The sequence below is a fragment of the Papio anubis genome, chromosome 3 (genome assembly GCF_008728515.1).
Source record: "Papio anubis isolate 15944 chromosome 3, Panubis1.0, whole genome shotgun sequence".
Lineage (NCBI taxonomy): Eukaryota > Metazoa > Chordata > Mammalia > Primates > Cercopithecidae > Papio > Papio anubis.
Window position 1 is genome coordinate 45,441,410 of NC_044978.1, and position 20,344 is coordinate 45,461,753.

At 38.5% G+C, this 20,344-nt stretch overlaps 1 protein-coding gene across 1 annotated transcript in view; it reads left to right on the plus strand.

Annotated features, from left to right (window-relative positions):
- FREM3 (FRAS1 related extracellular matrix 3) overlaps positions 1-20,344 on the plus strand; it is a 108,930-nt gene that overhangs the window by 74,652 nt on the left and 13,934 nt on the right. The window contains exon 6 of the mRNA XM_003899225.5: positions 7,869-8,117. Within this exon, the coding sequence (XP_003899274.3) occupies positions 7,869-8,117 (249 nt within the window). The remainder of the gene's footprint in view (positions 1-7,868; positions 8,118-20,344) is intronic.

A 20,344-nucleotide genomic window follows, 5' to 3' on the forward strand; every position in this document is an offset into this window, starting at 1 on the left:
AGAGAAAACAATTTCCTTCACAAGGCCACCATACAAAGATACAAGAGAACGAATCAAATTCATCTCTTTGAAAAGAGGGTTTGGGAGTACTTATGAAATAGAAAGCAGGGTCTTCTAAAGCATGGGGAAAGGTGATTGGCAAGTAGGAAAAGTGAGGCAATTGGGGCTTCTGTGCAAAACTAATCAAGCTACATGGTTCTTCATAGGACACGTATGCACAAAATGGCAGTGTTAGCATAATCTGAGGTTACAGCTTTTGGCCCTCTGACATAAGAAGATCACTCTTTGGGCACTGGAGCAGGCCCAGTTAAAGGGTCAGTGGTCTCAACAGCTTGAAATGGACAAGAGCTGCCCCCTAGTTCCTGAAAAACAATTTAAGCAACATTACTCTAGTGCCCCAGTCAGAGATGTTATCTATAAGGATGCTAGTGGGAGTTTAGTTATATATTGTTTGGCTAAGTGATTTGCAAGTGGGAGCTTTTTGTTGTTGGTTTCTTGGTAGGTGGAGGGAGGATTTTGAGACAGGGTCTCACTCTATCACCCAGGCTGGAGTGCAGTGACTCCATCACAGCTCACTGCAGGATCAAACTCCTAGGCTCAAGCCATCCTTCCACCTCAGCCTCTGGAGTAGCTGGGACTACAGGCACCAACCAATATGCATGGCTAATTTTTAAATTTTTTTGTAGAGACGAAGTTCTCGCTATGTTGCCCAGGCTGGTCTCAAACTCCTGGCCTCAAGCGATTCTCCAGATTTGGCTTCCTAAGGTGCTGGGACTACAGGTGTGTGCCACCCTACTTGGCTGCTAAAGGGAGTTTTAAGATAAGCGATAAGTAAGCTGTTAAAAGCAAGCAAGGCAGGTTAAATTTGGCAAACTTAATCTGCTTAGCCCTCAGTTTCAGTTCCAGCAAGATGTATGCAAGAGTCAAGATGCTACCATGCATACAGTGGCTTAGTGTTCCAGGAAGGGCCCCGGCCCTGTTATATCCTATTTTTTCTTTTTCCTTTCTTTTTTTTAACCACAAACATGAAAATACCTTCTTATGTGGGGATCTGGGGGTCAAGGCTCAGGTGTCAAGCAGTCTGAGTTGTGCACCAGCTATGCAGGGAGTTTTCCAGGCATGCCAGCTTTCACATCTGGAAATCATGTGGGAAGTTGGATTACATAAGGGAATCCTATGAGAAGCTAAAGTTAGGTGTAGCCCTCCCACGTGGGGAAGCGGCACCGCCCCATCATAGCTGACTCCCTGCCAGACACTCTGAGCCTCCCTATTCATTTGGATGGTCCTTCTGCAGCATAGCTTTTCCCGAGGGAAGAACAGACAGACCCTCGGTGAATTCTTCCAGCTTAGCAATGACATATGATCTATCCAACTGGGCTATTCACCATCTCATCTCTTTCATTCACATTTAAGAGACCTTAGCACCATTGTCTGCTGGACACTTTGGTTGTAGACAGAGAATATGCCACTAATACAAGAAGAAGCCCAGCTTGAAGCCCAGAGCAAAGCATGAGTACACTTTCTACCCAATAGCTAGTCTGTCCAGCCTCAACCACACCCCCTAGCTCCCACGCACTTGCCCATTATTGCAAAACCCAAACTAGAGCCCCAATGCACCAGTGGAAGAAAGAATTTGGCACATCCTTTCAGTGATCAGCTAGCTAAGGAGAAAGGCCTCAAGGAGTACCTCACCTAGCTTGTTTTTTCTCCTCTTCACTTTTTCCTTCCCAAACAGAGGAAAACTAGCTTAAACACAAGAGTTGCTAACATTATATGGAGCTGGCTATATCTGGTGCTTTCAAGAGGAAATCTTAGTTAAAGAACAGGCAATAAGGCTGTCTCTGGATATATAGCCAAATGCAACAAACATGAAGATCTTGAAGATGCATTACAAAGGTTTGTCCTTGTAGTGGTTTTAAATATCTTAAAATAATCTGTTTACTGCCAAATCCTCTGTCTTCCAGGGCAGAGGAGAATTTATTCTTGTTCCTCTTCTCAACCTTGGCACCATTAATGTTCTGAATAACTATTTATTGTGGGGGCTGTCCTGTGCTTTGTAAAATGTTAAGCAGCATCCCTGCTCTCTATATACTAGACGCAAGTATCTAGCATCTAGATGCGTCCCCCACTTCCATCTGTGACCCCCAAAAATGTCACCAGACATTGCCAAGTGTCCCCAGCAGGTAAAATCAGCCCAACTCAAAACTATTGCTCTATAATGAAATGTTTTAAGCACAAAGATTCTTTAAGTAAAGACTTGCAAATTAGACATTTCTTGGCCCTGTTTCATTCTTAAGAAAAATCTCATTCATCTTTTTCTTCTCATTAGTCACTCTCTTGTTAAAAAACTGCCTTCTTGGAAGGAACAGCCAATGAAGAGCAAACCACAGAACCAAAAACCAAATGAGTAGGAACAGCATTGAATCATCCTGTGGTTTTTGGTCAGGCCCAAGTCAAATATGTTGAGGTTTTCAACTACTCTATCCAGTTAAAAAGAACTGCGTAGTAAACCACAAGCCATGGACCCCGCCCCACTTCTCTGATTGGACTTTTTCTCTGGGTCATCTCCTAAGATGGAGGTAGAAAGCAGATTTTTTTTTTTTTTTTTTTTTTTGAGACGGAGTCTCGTTCTGTTGCCCAGGCTGGAGTGCAGTGGTGCAATCTCAGTTCACTGCAAGCTCCGCCTCCTGGGTTCATACTGTTCTCCGGCCTCAGCCTCCCATGTAGCTGGGGCTACAGGCGCCCGCCACCACGCCCGGCTATTTTTTTTTTTTTTAATTTTTTTTTTTTTTTAGTAAAGACGGGGTTTGACCGTGTTAGCCAGGATGGTCTCGATCTCCTGATCTCATGATCCGTCCGCCTCAGCCTCCCAGAGTTCTGGGATTACAGGCGTGAGCCACCATGCCCGGCCAAAAGCGGCTAATTCTTAAAGGGTTCCAAGCATGTCCAGGTGAAAGACTTTCTTCTTTCTTTCCTTTTAAAAAAGATTCTCTGTGTTGATTTATTTAGTTGTAGGTGTGTTCATAGGTTATAGAGGTTATACTTTGCATCTCAGACGGTTTGCGGGGATTATCATTTTCTGTTCCTGAAGTACAAATCACATGGTTTAAAAGTTCCCTTACTGCAGGTTTTCTGGGGGTAAACTCTCACCATTTTCTGTTTATCAGAACCTGTCTTTATTTCAACTCCAGTCTCGAAATTCTAGGTTGGCAGTAATTCTCTCCCAGCATTTTAAAGTTATTATTCCAGCATATTCTGGCTTCCATTGTTAAGAAGTTTGTTTTTCATCTAAAAGTCGTCTTTGTAGAGATTTTTTTTTCTATGCATCTAAAATCTTACATGTATTTGATCTGAATCTGTGAAAGATCTGAGGGCTTCGCTTGAAAATGTTTTCCTCCAAGAAAAGTTTGCTTCGCTTTCCAGGATTCAGAGGGTACTACTGCTCCAGACACACTCCTGCGGCCCTGTATCCTCAGGCGTAACCATAGCTTCCGGGTCAGCTCTGTGAGGTGCCCTGTGCCTAAGGCCTGTCTCCACCTGCAGTGGTGATAGTGCACTTGCTCTTGGGGGGATACCACCTTCTGAATGAGAATCCCTTCTGTGGGTTATGGGATTTCAGGTTGGGGGAGGGTTTTTACGGTTCGTTTTAGATATTTTTAATTTCAATTTTGTTTTGTTTGTGGGTTTTTTTTTTTTTTTTACACTCGACGATATTCCCTACTTCCTATGAGAACAGAAAAGCCAGAATCATTATTTTTTCTAGTTGTTTTTTAATGTACAGGCATCCCAGAGTACCTGACTGGCCAGTCTGCTGGAAATAAAAGTCCCAAAGTCCCCTATAGATAGATGCTCCCAGGATGCTCCAGTCAAGCCTTTGCTACCCTCCTCCTCTCTCCTCTGGTTCTCCCATCCCCCTTGAATCATCAGCACTCCTGGGGCATGAAGTGACTTGTGCCTGGGGCTCCAAAAGCCTCCTGCTCCAACCAGCTGTTAGCTGCTGCACTTTAAAGAGGGTGATTGCTTGTCTTGCTGTCCTATTAAAATGTACATATTAAAAGAAAATCGTGTGTTTAAAAGAATTTATAATCAAGTCATCAAATAACTAAAGACAATGTGAGAAAGTAAAAAATGCCCCAGGCTGACTGTCAGGAGATGGGTCTTTGACTCTTTGGCTATCATGGGGCATTCTCTGCCTCAATTTTCTCATTGATAAAATGCCCTGGCCACCTCATAATCAAACATCATAATATAATGATTTAATTACCCTTTAGTGTAGTGCATTAATAGGACTTTCTCTCTGATTTTAACATTTATGATTTTTGTAAAGCAAGTGTAATATGTAGCCACAGAGACTGAGCCATAAATACTCTTTTGTAAATAAATAATTAATTTGTAAAGTAACTTCACAAATTCTCAGGCTGCCAGTGAGGTGAGGGAGGCCTGGACAGAGAAAATCGATGCCATCATCATCATGGATAGAGTGGTATGCTGGATCCAGCCAGTGACTGCTCCTGAAAGCTGATTCTGTGTACCTCTTCCCTACTCTGTGCTCAGTGACTTCACATTGATAGTTGAAGTTGGCTATGGTGGGAATATTAATACAACAAAAATCAGCAATTATTGCAAATCAGCTTTCATGTGCCTTGTTTGGAGAGCACATCGCCATGCTAAGGGAGGGAACTCCTAGGTTAACATGAAATGAATCTTTGGTCCTAACCCTTAATTTTGGAGAACTAAACCCATACCCATTAAAACTGTCATCCATCATGCCTCATAATCTACCCCTGCAAAAAAATGAATCTTCTGTAATATTTCTCACAAAGATGCTATGCACTACCACTGGTCAAGCCACCCAAACAAGGCTTGAGACCCAATAAGTGTCTTTGATACCAACCTGGAAATCATACATTTATACCCCTTGAAGCCTCTTCACTGTTAAATACGGGATATATACAGACCATCGCCAGGGACCTTATCTTTTATCTCAGAATATACTTGATGTTTTCAGAACAGAATTTTTCCAGTCCTGAGGATTCTTAACTTGCTACAGATAAAATATTGTTTGTTTTTTACGTAAATGAATGTCAGTATTCACATTCTTAACTATTGAATATAACTGCTGAAAGAGTTGCCCAAAGTAAATTTTCTAGAATCCTAAAAGGAATGTTCCACTTAGATCAACTGAATTTTTTTATTAAATACAATTTACTTAGACAACTTTTTTCACCAGCTCTTGTTTAAAAATCTTGCTAAAACATATTGTCTTGATTTCTGCTTTAGAAAAGTTCAATTGCCAAATGATTTTCAAGAAGTATTATATTTCAGTCTTTCATTTAACCCAGAAATCAACCTACTTAAATGTCATATCTATGTTGACCAGTGGATTGGTCAAATATAAAAAAAAATTTAACAGAAAAAGAAAAAATCTCAATTGCTTTTGTTTCATGAACTACAAATAAATCATTATTTGAATATTCGTTAGGTGGTATATATTGAGAAAGAGGTTTAATACAGATAGTTATATTCAGTGAAGACAGTGTTAGTTACCATGCAAGTCTAGTGTGTACAGTATCTGCTTTTGACATTTTTCTCGAGGAGTTAACATGCAGTTTCTGACAAGGTTCTTTGTCATATTGCCTGTCAACCAACATAATGCACACTTGATGGCTAGGCAAAATTGAGAACTGTGTTCTCCAAGGTATAGTTCTTTTTAAACATCTGGCTCTTTAAAAAGACATTCCAAAAGTTGTTTGCTATTTAATCAGATTGTTGTAAGAGCTTAAGACCTTTTCCCTTTGTCTGTGTGCCCGGGAACACAGAAAGTCTCCCTGACAGTGTATCATCTCATCTTGAGAGCCTTTCTATATTGCTAGCCACTTACCTCTTTCCCCATTTAACTGGAGAGTGCCTGTCTTAGGCATTCAGTGATAGCACTATGTCTCACATCCCAAGAGCCAGCCTATCCTGGTTGACTTGAGCGTGGAGAACTTTTTCATGCATAGGTTTCCCCAGAGAAGGAATCTCATGAAATAATAAGGTTTCAAAGCATAGACTACCACTGAAACTCAGCTAGCCTCCCCACCAAGTGATAGTCCCCCTTGTGCCTGTCCATTTTGATCAGTTTCTGCCCTCTGACCTAGCAAACACATTTTATTCTCATCAACTCTCCAGCTCTAACAATTTTTATGATTCCAGAATAACAAAACAGTCCATTTGTTACTTCCGAATAATTCTAAAATTTTTGTTCTTTCAAATAAAAAACCATTCTGAAATACTTTGTGAGTCAGTGCCCTTTCGAGCAAAGCATCTGAAGTCAGTTGGAGACCACTGTCATTTTTTAGCAACTTAGATCTATACAGGCAACATGCAGTGATGGACACCAACTTGTACTGATGTTTAGATGACAGTGGGCATTGGGGTCATCATGCATATGTGCATGTACCATAGCTATAAGCAAGAAAGACTCTTACAAGACTGGAGCATCCAGTCCAGAATCTCACTATCATCTCCTTATTGCTTCTTATTAAAGTGAGGTATGGTGGGAAATATTTATACTTTTCAAAAACTTCCTATCTGGTATAATAGGTTACTATTTAGTAGTCTTTGTTCTGCCTAAATCTGGTCTGCCTAAATCATTTAAATTACAATGAATACTTTTCAGTCTTTTAGCCCTAAGCCTATGTGTTACTGTTTTAAAACTGCAAAAATGCATCAAAACCTAGGAATCCTACTCCTAAGTATTTATTCTAGAAAAAAAAAAATTGGGGGGTTGGTGCAAAAGTAATTGTGGTTATTGCTATTAAAAGTAATGGGAAAACCGCAGTTGCTTTTGCACCAACCCATATATACCCACTCAAAGACTCGTACTTGAATATTCATAGAAACATTACTCACAATTGCCAAGAACTAGAAATAACCCAAATTATCAACCAGTAAATGGATAACCAAACTGTGGTATAGCCACACAGTGGGAAACAGCAGTCAGCAATAAAAGGGAAAACATGTCACGGTACATGGATGAATCTCAAAAGCATTGTGCTAAATGAAAGAATCAAAACATATGCTTCATTTGTATGAAATTTCTCATAAAGGCAAATAAATCTATAATGACGCAAAGCAGATTTGTGATTTCCAAGGCCTGAGAGACAGGGAAGGAGATGGATTGCAAAAACACAAGTCAACTTTTGTGGATGGATAGAAACATTTTATGATTGTGGTGGTGGTCACATGATTATATGCATTTGTCAAAACTCTTCAAACTGTGCATTTACGTTGATGAATCTTAATGTAAGTAAATTATTAAAATAACATTTAAAACACACTGATTCTAAACTGAAATCCTCTAATCAATCTTGCACTCCTTGTAAAATAAGATATAATTTTCTGGCTGTATTATGGTGTGATACAAAGAACTCTAGTTAGGGTGTGTGATGATCAGATTACATAGATGCTGCTCACAGCTATGCCGCTGTGGGTAGAGCACAGCAGGAAAAAAATCTATACTATTTTCATGCTGTGGATTCTCTAGTCCTAATTTCACTACACCTCAGTTTTCTCATCTGTAATATGAAATAATTGAGCTAAGCCAGCCCTAGCATCCTGTGATCCTGTTTGTTTAGCCCCTAATATAAACAAACCTTATTCAATATACTGTATTTAAAAATCGCTAAATCTAGATCATGTCTAAATACCACAGTCTATTCCAAAAGCTTTCTTCTTACAATATTAATATTTGTGAGCATAAGAGGTAAGTGTGTTGGATCATTCAGATAGCTATTATCTAAAAATGCATTAAAGAAAACAAACAGGTTTCTTGTTTGGAATTCCATTTCTTCTCAACTTCCCTGTTCCTTCTCACATTTCTGTAGGTTCTGCCACAGGTACGATTTCTTCCACAGTGTTATTCTCTGATTACATCTCACGTCCAGAAGACCACACCAGCATCCTCCACTTTGACAAGAACGAGACACAGAAGACCTGCCGGATCCTGATCGTTGATGACTCCCTTTATGAAGAGGAGGAATCCTTCAGTGTTTCACTGAGGCTGCCAGTGGGAGGACAGCTGGGAGCGAGATTCCCCACCACTAAGGTCACTATTCTGGCTGATCGTTATGACGGTAAGTCCATTTCTTGCTTCCCAACCTTTGGCAATGGCTGCCTTCTCACACTTTCCTGTGAGTAGCTCTTCAAATACATAGACATCACCAACACCAATGACAAAACAGCCATGCAGGAAGATTAAATATTTGGGTATGACTTAACTTGACAAAAGAAAAAGCACAGCCCAAGGAGGTGACCTAAGACTTAGAAGGAAGCCAGGGAGAGGACCTAAGTCAAGTGTCTAATTACCCAACCAGGACTACCCCAAGAGGACCTTCATCTTAACAGCACAAGCATCATCCCTCACAGCAAGTGCACGAGTTGTTAAGCAGCACAAGGATAAGATGGAGCCCAGTGTGTCAGCATCTGGACCTCTTTTTATGGTTACCTAGCAGGGCGTTTGCTCCAGTCCCTGGGGATCCCAGCTGAAATTTAGCCAGAGAAGAGAGGGGCACCTCATTCCTAAACACCAACCCTCCCCTCCCAGACACGACATAAAGTATCAAGCCCAGTATGATTTTCCTAGGTCTCACCTGCCCTTTCTATAAGGAGCACTTTTAACAGAAAATGGTAATAAAGACAGGGCCAGGATCAGACTGTTTTATTACTACTCTCAAATTAGTTTGACTGCTTCATCTCTCAACCATGCTTCTGTCAGGATTTGAGTGGCTGTGAGCTGCTGAGCTCAGATCTAAGAAGGGTTAGACTGGGCTGTTATTACAGACCCAAAATTAATGTGACTGCTTTATGGATGCATCACAAAGCTTCCATTAAACTGAGAGCTGTGCCAAGAGATAAACACAGATTTGTAAAGTTTGAACAGTTTATACTCTCCAGGTAGGTACAGTAAATTTATCATGTACTATTGTGTTGTTTAAAATTATGTCTTCATAACAACCATAGAACAAGGGAAAATATGAGCAAGATTGAAAGTGGCCTTTTGTTTGTTTGTTTGTTGTTTAATCTCCTAAATGGCTTTGCTTGGGAATATTTCACCCTGTGAACCAGATCTCTGAAATTTTCAGTAGACTAGTTTTGCTCCATTATAAAGAAAAAAGAATTTTCAAGGACTAATTTCAGTTCCGAAACACATCTTTACAAGTATCAAGAGCTAAGGATAAGGATAGGCCCTGAGATCCATGCTTTCTTCATCGTGTACTTTTCAAAAATTTCTTCATTGGAATTAAAACAAAGATTGTTTTTCTTAAAATAATTTGAATAAATTTTCAATATATTCCTTTATGGAAATGTATAATTGTATATATTTCCTGTTAAACCAAAGAGATAGGAAGAAGTGTCCAATAGGAAAATTAGCCTCGATTTTCCAGTTTCATTAGAAAGAAGTTGTTTTGGAAAGAGAAACACTACTCACATTATCTTATAAAAAGTATCTGCTGATTTGCCAACAGAAGAGAAGTAGAATCCGAGTAAATCTGTCTGGTTGAGACATCTGAAAAATCCCTACATGGTCAAGTCTAGTTGATTAATATGGAAAACAAATTGAGAAATGAGGACACTCTGAAAGAAAAAAAATGATGACATGGCATTATGTGGTTTCTGAAGCCTGCTTAAAAGATTAGAATTTTTTTTAATTACAGGGCTACGATTAGGATATTGCTAAAGCAACTATCTCTTACCAAGCGGTTAGGAAAGATTTACCTACACCGAGTGCTACAGACCAAGAAGGTGTTAGCCAGGCAGAGTGAGAAGGGAGAAAGGGAAAGTTATTTAACATTTTTCTACATAGTCTACTTCACAGTATATCCTTCTTTTTATAATCAATGCTTGCTTTTCCATGATGATGAAGAATTAACATGAAAAGTTGAAATGTGTAAACACATAGCTTCAAATCCCTTTTCCCTTCACTACCACACCTTTTCTTAGCCAGAAAGATTGGCGTCAGAACAGTCTCCGTTATTCTTCTCTACTGGAGCTAGTAATAGGTCAAGGTACACAATGAAGGAAATGGTAGAGAAAAGGAAGAGAATCAAAAGTGGAACAACAGAGTCAGAAAAGCTTGTGCTGGGGGCCTGGAGACTTGGATTCTAAGCCTGAGACACACTCTCTCTGGGTAACCTTGGCTACGTCAAGCTATCTGGGGCTCTGTTTCCCAATCATGAAATAAGGGGATTGATTAGGTTGTCTCTAGGAACCCTTTCACTCCATAATTCTATGATTCTTAAGTCATTCTAAGAAGAAGGCATTAGTTAATAAACACCACCAATACACCCAATACACAAAAATGATGCATCCTGTAGGCTGAGTTTTTCCATTAAAATTTTGTCATGAACTTAGAAAAATATATGTCAAAGTTTTGCTCTAAACAAGTAAAAAAGGGAGTTAATTAGTGAAGCAAGAACTTGAATGGTCTCGAGTTTTAAGCTATCCATTTTGACTTTTATTTTTCCAAGGCCTACCCCTGTTTTATTCATGCTATTCTTTCCAAGTTAAGTGCCAGAAGACATATAACTGAAGTGATATGTCTATACGCTGGACATGCTCTAACATTTTGCAAGCACATATTGAGTTACATTTTGATAAGCAAGTGTATTATATGATTTTACCCAGATAATTAGAAGGAAATTTCTTTTAAAACTATCCTGAAAATTTTAAGCAAACACGATGAGGTTGTCTGACCTTCAATTATTCTCTCTCTTCTTCCTCAATAAGAAGTATGTTTTCTGCAAGCTCTTCACCTAACAATTAGAATAGGCTCAAACACCAGAGCTTACTTGAAAACTACAAAAACTAGAGACAGGCATAAAGCACCCAACAGATATGAGATCTAAACAAGCAATTTAATGGGATTCAGGTGAGGTGACATTATATGACTTTGTTGGTATGCTCAGAACTGAAGTGACTCTGGGGACCACCTTACAAAAGAATGAGAGAGCCCCTTAACCAAAATATTAGTGTTTATATAATAACAAGTGAATGGCTGTCAAAAGAGCAGACATCCAAACTCTTTGCTCATTAATATAGGCTGCATAATGGACCCCAAAGATATCCACATTCTAACCACCAAAAGTGTGAATGTGTTACCTTACATGGCAAAAGGGACTTTGCATATCTGATTAAGTTAAGGCTGTTGAGATGGAGAGATTTTCCTGAGTTACCCAAGTGATCCCAGAGTCATCAGCAGGGTCCTTATAAGAGAGAGGCAAGAGGATCACAGAGAAAAAGGGAAGCTGATGACTGAAACCAGAGGTTGGAGTGATGCACTTTGAAGCTGGAGGAAAGGATAACAAGCTGAGGAATGCAGGCAGCCTCTAGAAGCTAGAAAACGCAAGGAGATGGATTTCCTCCTGAAGCCTCCAGTTAGAACACAGCCCTGTCAACACCCTTTATTTTAGTTAGACTTCTGACTTGCAGAACTGTAGTAGAATAAATTTTTGTTGTTTTAAGCCACTAAATTTGTGGTAATTTATTACAGCAACAAAAGGAAATTAATGCCATCAGTATTGTTTCTGGAGGAAACATCTATATAAGAAACCAGTTTATAATTAGAAAATTTAGTGACTGGTGTGGAAATGAAATGAAAAGATGATCTCTTCTTGTTATTAGGCAAATACAACCTTCTCTTCTACACTCATAATCCTACAAGAGTATTGAACATTTGAGTGTAAGTCAAGGATGCTCAACCTAACTCTTAATCGTTGAGTTCCCCCTTCTGACTGCATGTCCTTTTCCTAAATCTTCAACTCCTCTTCTAGCAACACTGTGAACCAACTGCAGAGCAAGGTAAAAAGTGATTAAGGCAAGGAAAGCTCAGATGAAGGACGAAGGGAATCAAGAAAAAGCAGAGATTTCTTCTAGCTGGAAGAACTCAAGAAAAAAAGTACCATTTGTGCTGTGTCTGGATGGGTAGGTGGAACTTGAGGATACAGAAAGGAAGGACAATAGCATTTCAGGTGGAGGAAACAGCTTGAGCAAAGTCATAAATGAGGAGATATCAAGAAAGCAATTCAAGACTGTGCAGGAATGCCATAGGCCAATTCTTTTATTCAATAGGATTGATAATTATCCTCATGCTTTACATTTATGAAGAACTACTTGTTTATTAATGTACTAGTTCCAAAAGCATTTGTTGAGCCCCTACCATGTGTCAGGAACTCTGCTAGGCACAGAGGATACAGCAATGAAGAATACAACCATTATATAATCAAGGGGGGAACACTATTCTGGAGTTTTCCTAGAGACTAAATAAAGGATATTAATAATAACTTTCAGCCATTGCAACTCAGGTTCAAACTTAAGAAAATTTTTCTGGTAAAGTTCTAGCTATCAAAATATACAGCAGAGAGATATTTTTTGGAATAATTTTAAGAAGAGAATATACAATATAATATTACCTAAGTTGTTTGTATGTAAGTCTTGCTAAGGACAAGAAATAGATAAAAATCCTTCTAGATTCATAGAAGCATGAAATCTTAGAAATAAAAAAGGACCTAGAGATCATGTGGTTCAGCCTCCTCATTGTTGAGGCTAAATGCACTAAGTGGTTTTTCCAGTTTGCCCAGTCAGGTAAAGCCCAGATTTCTGCCTCTGAGTCCATAACTCTTTTGCACTCTACTATGATCCTTCAGTGATATGGTTGTAGGATGCATTTACCCCTAAGAAATGGCCAAATCTTCCACAGATAATATTTTCTTCCTTTTAAAATTACTAACTGCAGTGATACTGGTGGCCATCTAGTGTTTCTGATAACAAAAATCTTCCTTCTTGTTCAAAACCCACAGGAAATCACCAGTCACCAAAGTTTGACCCCATTGTTAGTTTAAAAGGGTTGCAGCTTTTCTCGTGTTTGCAAAAAAACAAAAAAGTTACTATATTCCATAATATAGTAATTTCACAGGTACCATTTAGCAAGCAAACCCTTGAAGAACATGTTTTCATATGCACACAGTCAAAAAGTAGATACTTTGGAGCAGATGCCAGCCCTTTGATGTTGGCTCTCTCCACACAGGTGAACAACAGGATTTTGTAATGTACCTTGATCCTGTTTAAATACTGTGGGCTCTGTAGCATTGTCTCATTTTATGTGGAGACCTGCTGGCTGTGCGTGTACAACTGAACAAAGAATCCAACTGTTCATCGGTAAAAATTTTGAAGAAAGAGATGCAAACAACGTGCTACTTAATAAGTGAACAAAAATCTGAAATAAAAGGGGCTGGCACATTCTGCCAGTCATCTCATAGGCTGAGCGAATGTCTATGTAGAAATGAAAAATGGCCATAAGGGAAAAAAGAACCATGAGCCAGTATAAGTAACTTACCCAAGAAAACATCTGGGTATGCTTGACTTTTCAGAAAAATAGAAATGGCATTAAATTACCACTTTGTTTATGAAGTAGCAAGTAAATAAACATTATAAGATAATAAAAGGAGACTTTTTGCTGACTTATAAAGTAGTAAATTGTTTGCCTCTCAGTATTTGGAGTTAAGTGGTAGGAATTTGAAATGATAGTGTCTTTATTGGCTGCACATGAAAGTCAGAGGAAGGAAGAGAATAAAGAATGTAAATGGCTTTCTTTGTAATCACCACTTTCTTAATTAATCCAGTGCATATCCTGGTAAACCACTTTGGCTACATTTTTCTCTCTCTTTGACTCTGTTGTTTATATTTCAAATAGTAAAGTTACATCTGCGAATCATAGTGGCCACTGAAACAATAGAATAACACTAATTAAATTCCAAAAATGAAACCAAAACACTTGAATTTTGTTAGTGCCACAGCATTGTATGAATAACAAAGCCATCAGGTGAACAATAAAGTTAATAAGATGAGCTACATTGTACTTAACTGTGCGAGTAGTTATTTATACAGGGATATGTAAAAACAAGTAGAAGTCTTAATATCTATTTCTTGAAGAAATATTATACCCTTGCACCCTGCCATATTCCTACTTAATTTTTACTTAAAACTTGGTAGTTTTAAATCCTCCAATGTTCAGAAGAGAACTTGAGAAAATTTCCAGTATTAAATATAAAAAAGAAGGAAAAAACAGAGAAAGGAAGAAAATTACACAAAATCCAGTATATGATCCAATGATTAATTTACAATGTTATTTGAAATGGTTTTAGTGGACTCTTAACAGGTAGATAACTCATTCAAGAGACATTCGTAGTGACCTGCCACTTGCTTAGTACAGGACTACGAAGTCTATCTCTGCCTTCTATCCTACCCAATTTGATCTTTAATTAGATTATCCTTGAATGAATTAAGCCTTCTTAATGGAGGAAAAAAATATGCACAGAAATAATGATGGAAGATTCATAGTTCAGTGAATTCACAATCTGAATTGCTACTTATCTGAGCAAGTCATTATTTGTAATTACTGGATTGTGGGAACTTGCATTCAGGTTCTGTAACATTTATTGAGGATCAAGCACATTGCGAAGCTTAAAATGTAATGCTAGAATCCACATACATGGTCATCTGTGTGATTTGTTCATGAAGTCACACTAAATATTGTTTAATATTATTAATATTATATATTTTATATTAATTAATATTATATAGTAATCCTATATAATATATTAATTAACATTATATATTAATCATATATATTATATATTATATTGATTAGTATTACATATTAATTAATGATTAATTATTAAATAATTATTTATTAATTATTAAAATTAAAATATTAATAATATTATTAATTAAAATTATTAATATTATTTAATTTTAAAAGGAGGCAAGTTCTCAAGTTTTGGCTTCCAGTTACCTTTCAGGAGCTTCCTAAGTGATTTTGGTTGTGCTCTTGAGTTCTCAGCACCCCTGAGATTTGAGATCTCCCTTATTTTTATCACTTAAGATATTAATAATTAATGAAAAATAGATAACTTTTAAGTATTTTATTAGTATCCTGAATATGTTCACCTAAAAGGAAGAAGTTGAGGCAAAATCAATATAGAGTTTATCCGAGCCAAGGTTGAGGACTGCAGCCCGGGACAACGTCCAGGTTGCCCTGGAGAGTGTTCCAGAGAGTGAAGAAGAGGCTCAGGTTTTTAGAGAAAAAGGAGCAAATCAGGAGATGGAGTGTCTTAGTCCATTTGTGTTGCTATAAAGGAGTCCTGAGGCTGGGTAATTTATAAAGAAAAAAGGTTTATTTGGGCCACAGTTCTGTGGACTGTAGGAAACATGGTGCCAACATCTGCTTCTGGTGAAGGCCTCAGGAAGGTCCACTCCTGGCAGAAGGGGAAGGGGCGCTGGCATGTGCAGATAACATGGCAAGAGAGAAGCAACAGAGAGAGGGGAGGAGGTGCCAGGCTCTTTAAACAATCAGATCATGTGGGTACTCATACAGCAAGAACTCACTCATTACTTTGAGGATGGCACCAAGATGTTCATGAGAGAGCCAACCCCCGACCCAAACACTTTCCACCTGGCCTCACCTCCAACCTTGGGGATCACATTTCAGCAAGAGATTTGGAAGGAACAAATATCCAAACTGTATCAGAAGGCAATTACAAAAAGTTGTTTGTCAGGAATTCTCATTGGTTTACAGAAATAACATTGGTTAGTGGTTGGCTATACACTGTTGAATTATAGGGTGTATGACATTTTATGGCTGCTTAGAGTCCCCATAGCAACTGACTTCAAGAACTATATTATTTAGCTCAAGGGGGAGTGGGATGTGACAGGTGTTACATTTTAAATGCCTCTCTGGGCTGGATAACTTAAAGGGACTTGCATTTCTCAGATAAAAAGATTTTTTTTTTCTTTCTCATATAGATAATACACAAATTATTTCTGAATCAACATATTTACATTAAGTTGTTCCTTTATCTGGCACTCCTCATCTCAGAAATATGTCATTCTACTGAGGCTACAGAATGTATTAAATTGATCAACTATGTCTAAAGTGCAGACTGTATTTGGCATTTCACATATGAGGTCATCACAGTCAGAGACAACTGGGAGAAAAGAAATGAGACAAACAATAACAGCTGATTGCCACTGATTTTTATCCTAGAAATCTGAGAAAATGTATCAAAATCATTTTAAGGTTAGATATTCATAAGATGATGTACATTGCACAATCTCTTTACAAAGCAAAGTGATGTAACATTCTTTTCAGATTTCTAAAACTACCTAGATATCTCCCAGCCATGTAGACGCAGTTCCTTGGTTCATCACTGCAGTCCATGGCCTGACAGAGTCAGAGGTCTAGAAGCTCAATTTTGTCTGTGGGCACAGAGACAGGATGCAGACCCACAAGAGACATGATGTATGTGCCAAAATGACAAATTATAAATTACAGTGAAAACCAAAGTCAAAGAAAACTGAAAAGCAGACTCCCCTGGTTAATAGATTCCCTCCTTAAAGGAGGCTCTACTGGGCAACCACTTCATAAGCAGGAAACTGATGATAATGGGATCTGAGAAACCCCATCAAGCCAATACAGCCATCTCCATCCTGGGCAAATAAATGCTGAGGGTCCTGAAGAGTAAACATCCAAGGTCAGAGTACCTTTCGTCTTAAGATGGCTAGAAACAGGTAACCCATTTTTCCTTCTTTTGGCTGCTTGCTCTTTTCTAGGTTTCATGCAGAGCTAACTTCAGCTAAAGCCATTTTCCTTTAAATACAGCACAAAACAGTCGGCCATGCTGCAGATGTAACCATGCTAACCCAGCCTGACTCTACTGAAGTTACACTTGGTCACATTCCTTTAAGCCCAAGCTTGAGTCTACTGAGTGCCCTAAAACAGCTCAATCTCCAGGGTTAATGATATTTAACTCTGACAGAATCTCCTGTCAGAGTTAATGATACTTTGAGCAGGCATTGGTTTGTAACATTCTGAGGTGTGACATCCTCCCGTCTTCAAGTCCACCATGGGGCACTCATTTGGCAGCTGTCAGTGTATGACTTTTGTGGGAGATACTTCTGCTTTAGTCCCTACCCTAGAGATATTCAGATTTTGCCACTCGTGAGTCTAATGATCCCTTTGAATGGTATCATTTTATTTTGGCCTTGAGGAAGCAACCACAAGCATTATTAGTGCACTTCCCACATAATTATAATTTTTTAAGAATAATGACATAAAATGATAATTCTGTTAATTTGAGTTTCTAAGCATTAGCCACCTGTCAAATTCCTGTGTGTGGTGTGTCCCCAGCAGTAGTTTAGTTGTCATTTCAGTCAGAAATAAAACATGTGTCCTTCAGCATTGACTATTTGAGAAAATACTGGGAAAAGCACACGTTCATTTCCCAGGTTTAGGATTTTACATATAGTTTACCAGTCTAGGCACATGTTAGATACCAATAATGCTTCCTTTTGAGGAGAGTCAAATACATCATCTTGTAACGAAAGCATGTTTTCATTTAGGCCAAGTGATGACACAATATCTAGCAACCTGAAGATGTACCCAAGTTGCTCAAGGGCAAGGTTTTTTTTTTTTTCCAGATGGAGCTGGGGAATTTTATTCTATTTTGCTGGACTCCAGGAAATGTTAGCTTCCTTAAGCAGAGATTGAATATCCCCTATCAAATGGATCACCTGAAGAAATACTTTTATAAGGACAACTATCATGGAGTAAGACAAAGAAAAGAAAAAGTATAGGAGCAACCACAGACTAAGATTACCCCAGGCCAGGGACAACAGACTCCCTGGCCCACACTGCCAAGACAGCCATTATAAAAGCATCAGCTCCATGAGAGCGGAGGCCACGGTATCCGCCTAATAAATGTTTGCTGACTGAATGAATGGCAACTTCACATTTATTCACCTGGCTTTAGAACCTAACTTCCACTGGACCTGTATCAAGAGCAAGATAAAATTGAAAAATGTGTCTGTCCTATATATAAGCACTTTATACTATCTCTGCTCAACGAGTAAAGACTTTCTTTCAATTTTTAGTACGTGATTTGAAAACTCTAGTAACCTGCCACAAAAAGAATCGTCCAGTTCCACAGAGGGTTATATATTTTGTCCTGAGGCAGTAGGATTTGGAAAACTTGCATAAAGTTTGCCTATAAATATTACCAGCTAGTTTAGTGTCTTGGTCATTAAATGGGCATCTAACAGAATGTTGACAGATTTAAGAAAACATTGTAAGGAAAAATTGTGCATAAACGAAGTGTCATTTTGGTGATATCAGCACATTCAACTTTTTGAAAATATGGTTATAGACCAAGATAAACTTCAACACATAAAAGTTTTTAAAATGTGAAAGGCATATATTGCTATGCTGTAAAAACCCAGGAAACTGTTCAGAATAGAACCATTATGCTTTCTAGGGCTAGTCGTATAATAAAACAATTGCTACAGGTTTTAAAAGTATCATAATTTTAATTTTGGACCTTATTTTTTAGTTTAAAGTTAATGAAAGAAAATATTTTAGAGGCCATTACCCAACATCTCAAACAAAAAAAGAAAAAGGCTTTAGAAACAGAAAGGAGAAAAGAGCATTCCCAGAATGAAGTGACCAGTGACCACCCCTGCTTGCGATAGAAATGATAGCACTGATAAAAAGTAGTTATCAGGCAGACATGTTGGCTGTGCGTGGTCTTTTCAGCCTCCGTGATATCTTAAGCTCTTCTGCATTTAGTATTTAGTAAACAAGATATTTAATCACATACAGTTCATATTTGTTAGTTATGTTACATTTATTTTAGGTTTTATGCTGAATCTTAAGGAAAATGGATTATATTCTCCTAACCATTGTCAGATCTTTTCATGAAGTTTCGCAACTTTTATATTTGAAGGTAACCTTGAGAGAAGTAGACCTAGGATTATTTTACTGTTAGACTCATTATGCTGACAGCATATTATAGTTTAAATGGCAACTGCAAATTTCAAAACAACTTTTTTATTTTTTATATAGAAAGCACACGAGGTTAAGGTCTAAACTAATGCATTTGTCATTTCTTTTATTATATCAATAGGGTTTTGGGGAACAGGTGGTGTTTGGTTACATAAATAAGATCTTTAAAGGTGATTTTTGAGATTTTGGTGCACCCATCGCCCAAACAGTGCACACTGTACCCAATGAGTATTCTTTTATCCCTCACCCACCTCCCACCCCTTTTCCTGAGTCCCCAAAGTCCATTGTATCTTTAAAGTCCTCATAGCTTAGCTCCCACTTGTAAGTGAGAACAAAATGATGTTTACTTTTCCATTCCTGAGTTACTTCACTTAGAATAATGGTCTCCAATTCCATCCAGGTTGCTGCAAATGCCATTACTTTGTTCCTTTTTATGCTAGCCACTGTCAGATTCAATAAGACCACTACAACCAGTTGGAAAGATTTAAGGGCTTCTTTAAAAATTCCGATGCCTCTGCTCCAGGGCACAGACTATTCTCCAGCTCATGCTGGATGCCAGCATGACTCAGAAAATGTGAAGACTAACCACTAGATTTTTAAGTAGCTCCCCAAGTTATATTTCTCTCTTCAGATGAGGTGCTTCTGAGCCCATAGTCCTATATCAAGGGCAAGATAAGCACAGTGCCATACAATTGGGAGCTCCAAGCTCTTCTTTGAGGAAGGAGGAGAAGAGAAGCACCATACCTCTAATGCCTTGACTTTTCTGGGGCATGCACAAAACACTGGCTTCTGTGTCACCTCTCACTGAGCACTAACAACCTCACATACTATAGATGTCCAGAAGCTACTACTGAGAACAAAACTAGAGTTCGTAATAGCAAGCTAGCACATGCCACAGCTGCAGCCTCCAGCTCAGTGCAAAGTGAGTGGGCAGGGGAAAAGAAAACAGCTCCAAGCTGATATTACAGCTTGTACCTGGGCAGGGAAGAAAAGGATGTGACCACACATAAATGTTCTGATTTTTACTGAGGCCTTCCCAAGTCACTGGCTTCTGTCTACCTGCCTCAGACCACTGATGTAACCCACCATACTCTAGATGCTGAGGGCCACTGCAGTGCACGGAATGTTTGTGTCTCCCCCAAATTTATCTGTTGAAATTCTAACCTCCAAGATGATAGCATTAGGAGGTGCGGACTCTGGAAGGTGATTAGATTATGAGGGCAGAGCCCTCATGAACAGTACTAGTTCCCTTATGTAAGAGACCTAAAAGAGACTCCTCACCTCTTTTGTCGTGTAAGTGTATAGCAAGAAGGCAACATCTATGAATTAGAAGGTGGACCATTACCAGATGCTGAATCTGCCAATGCTTTGATCTTAGACTTCCAAGTCTCCAGAGCTGTGATAAATTTCTGTTGTTTATAAGTTACTCAGTTTATGGTATTTGAATCTATAGATTGCCTTCAGTAG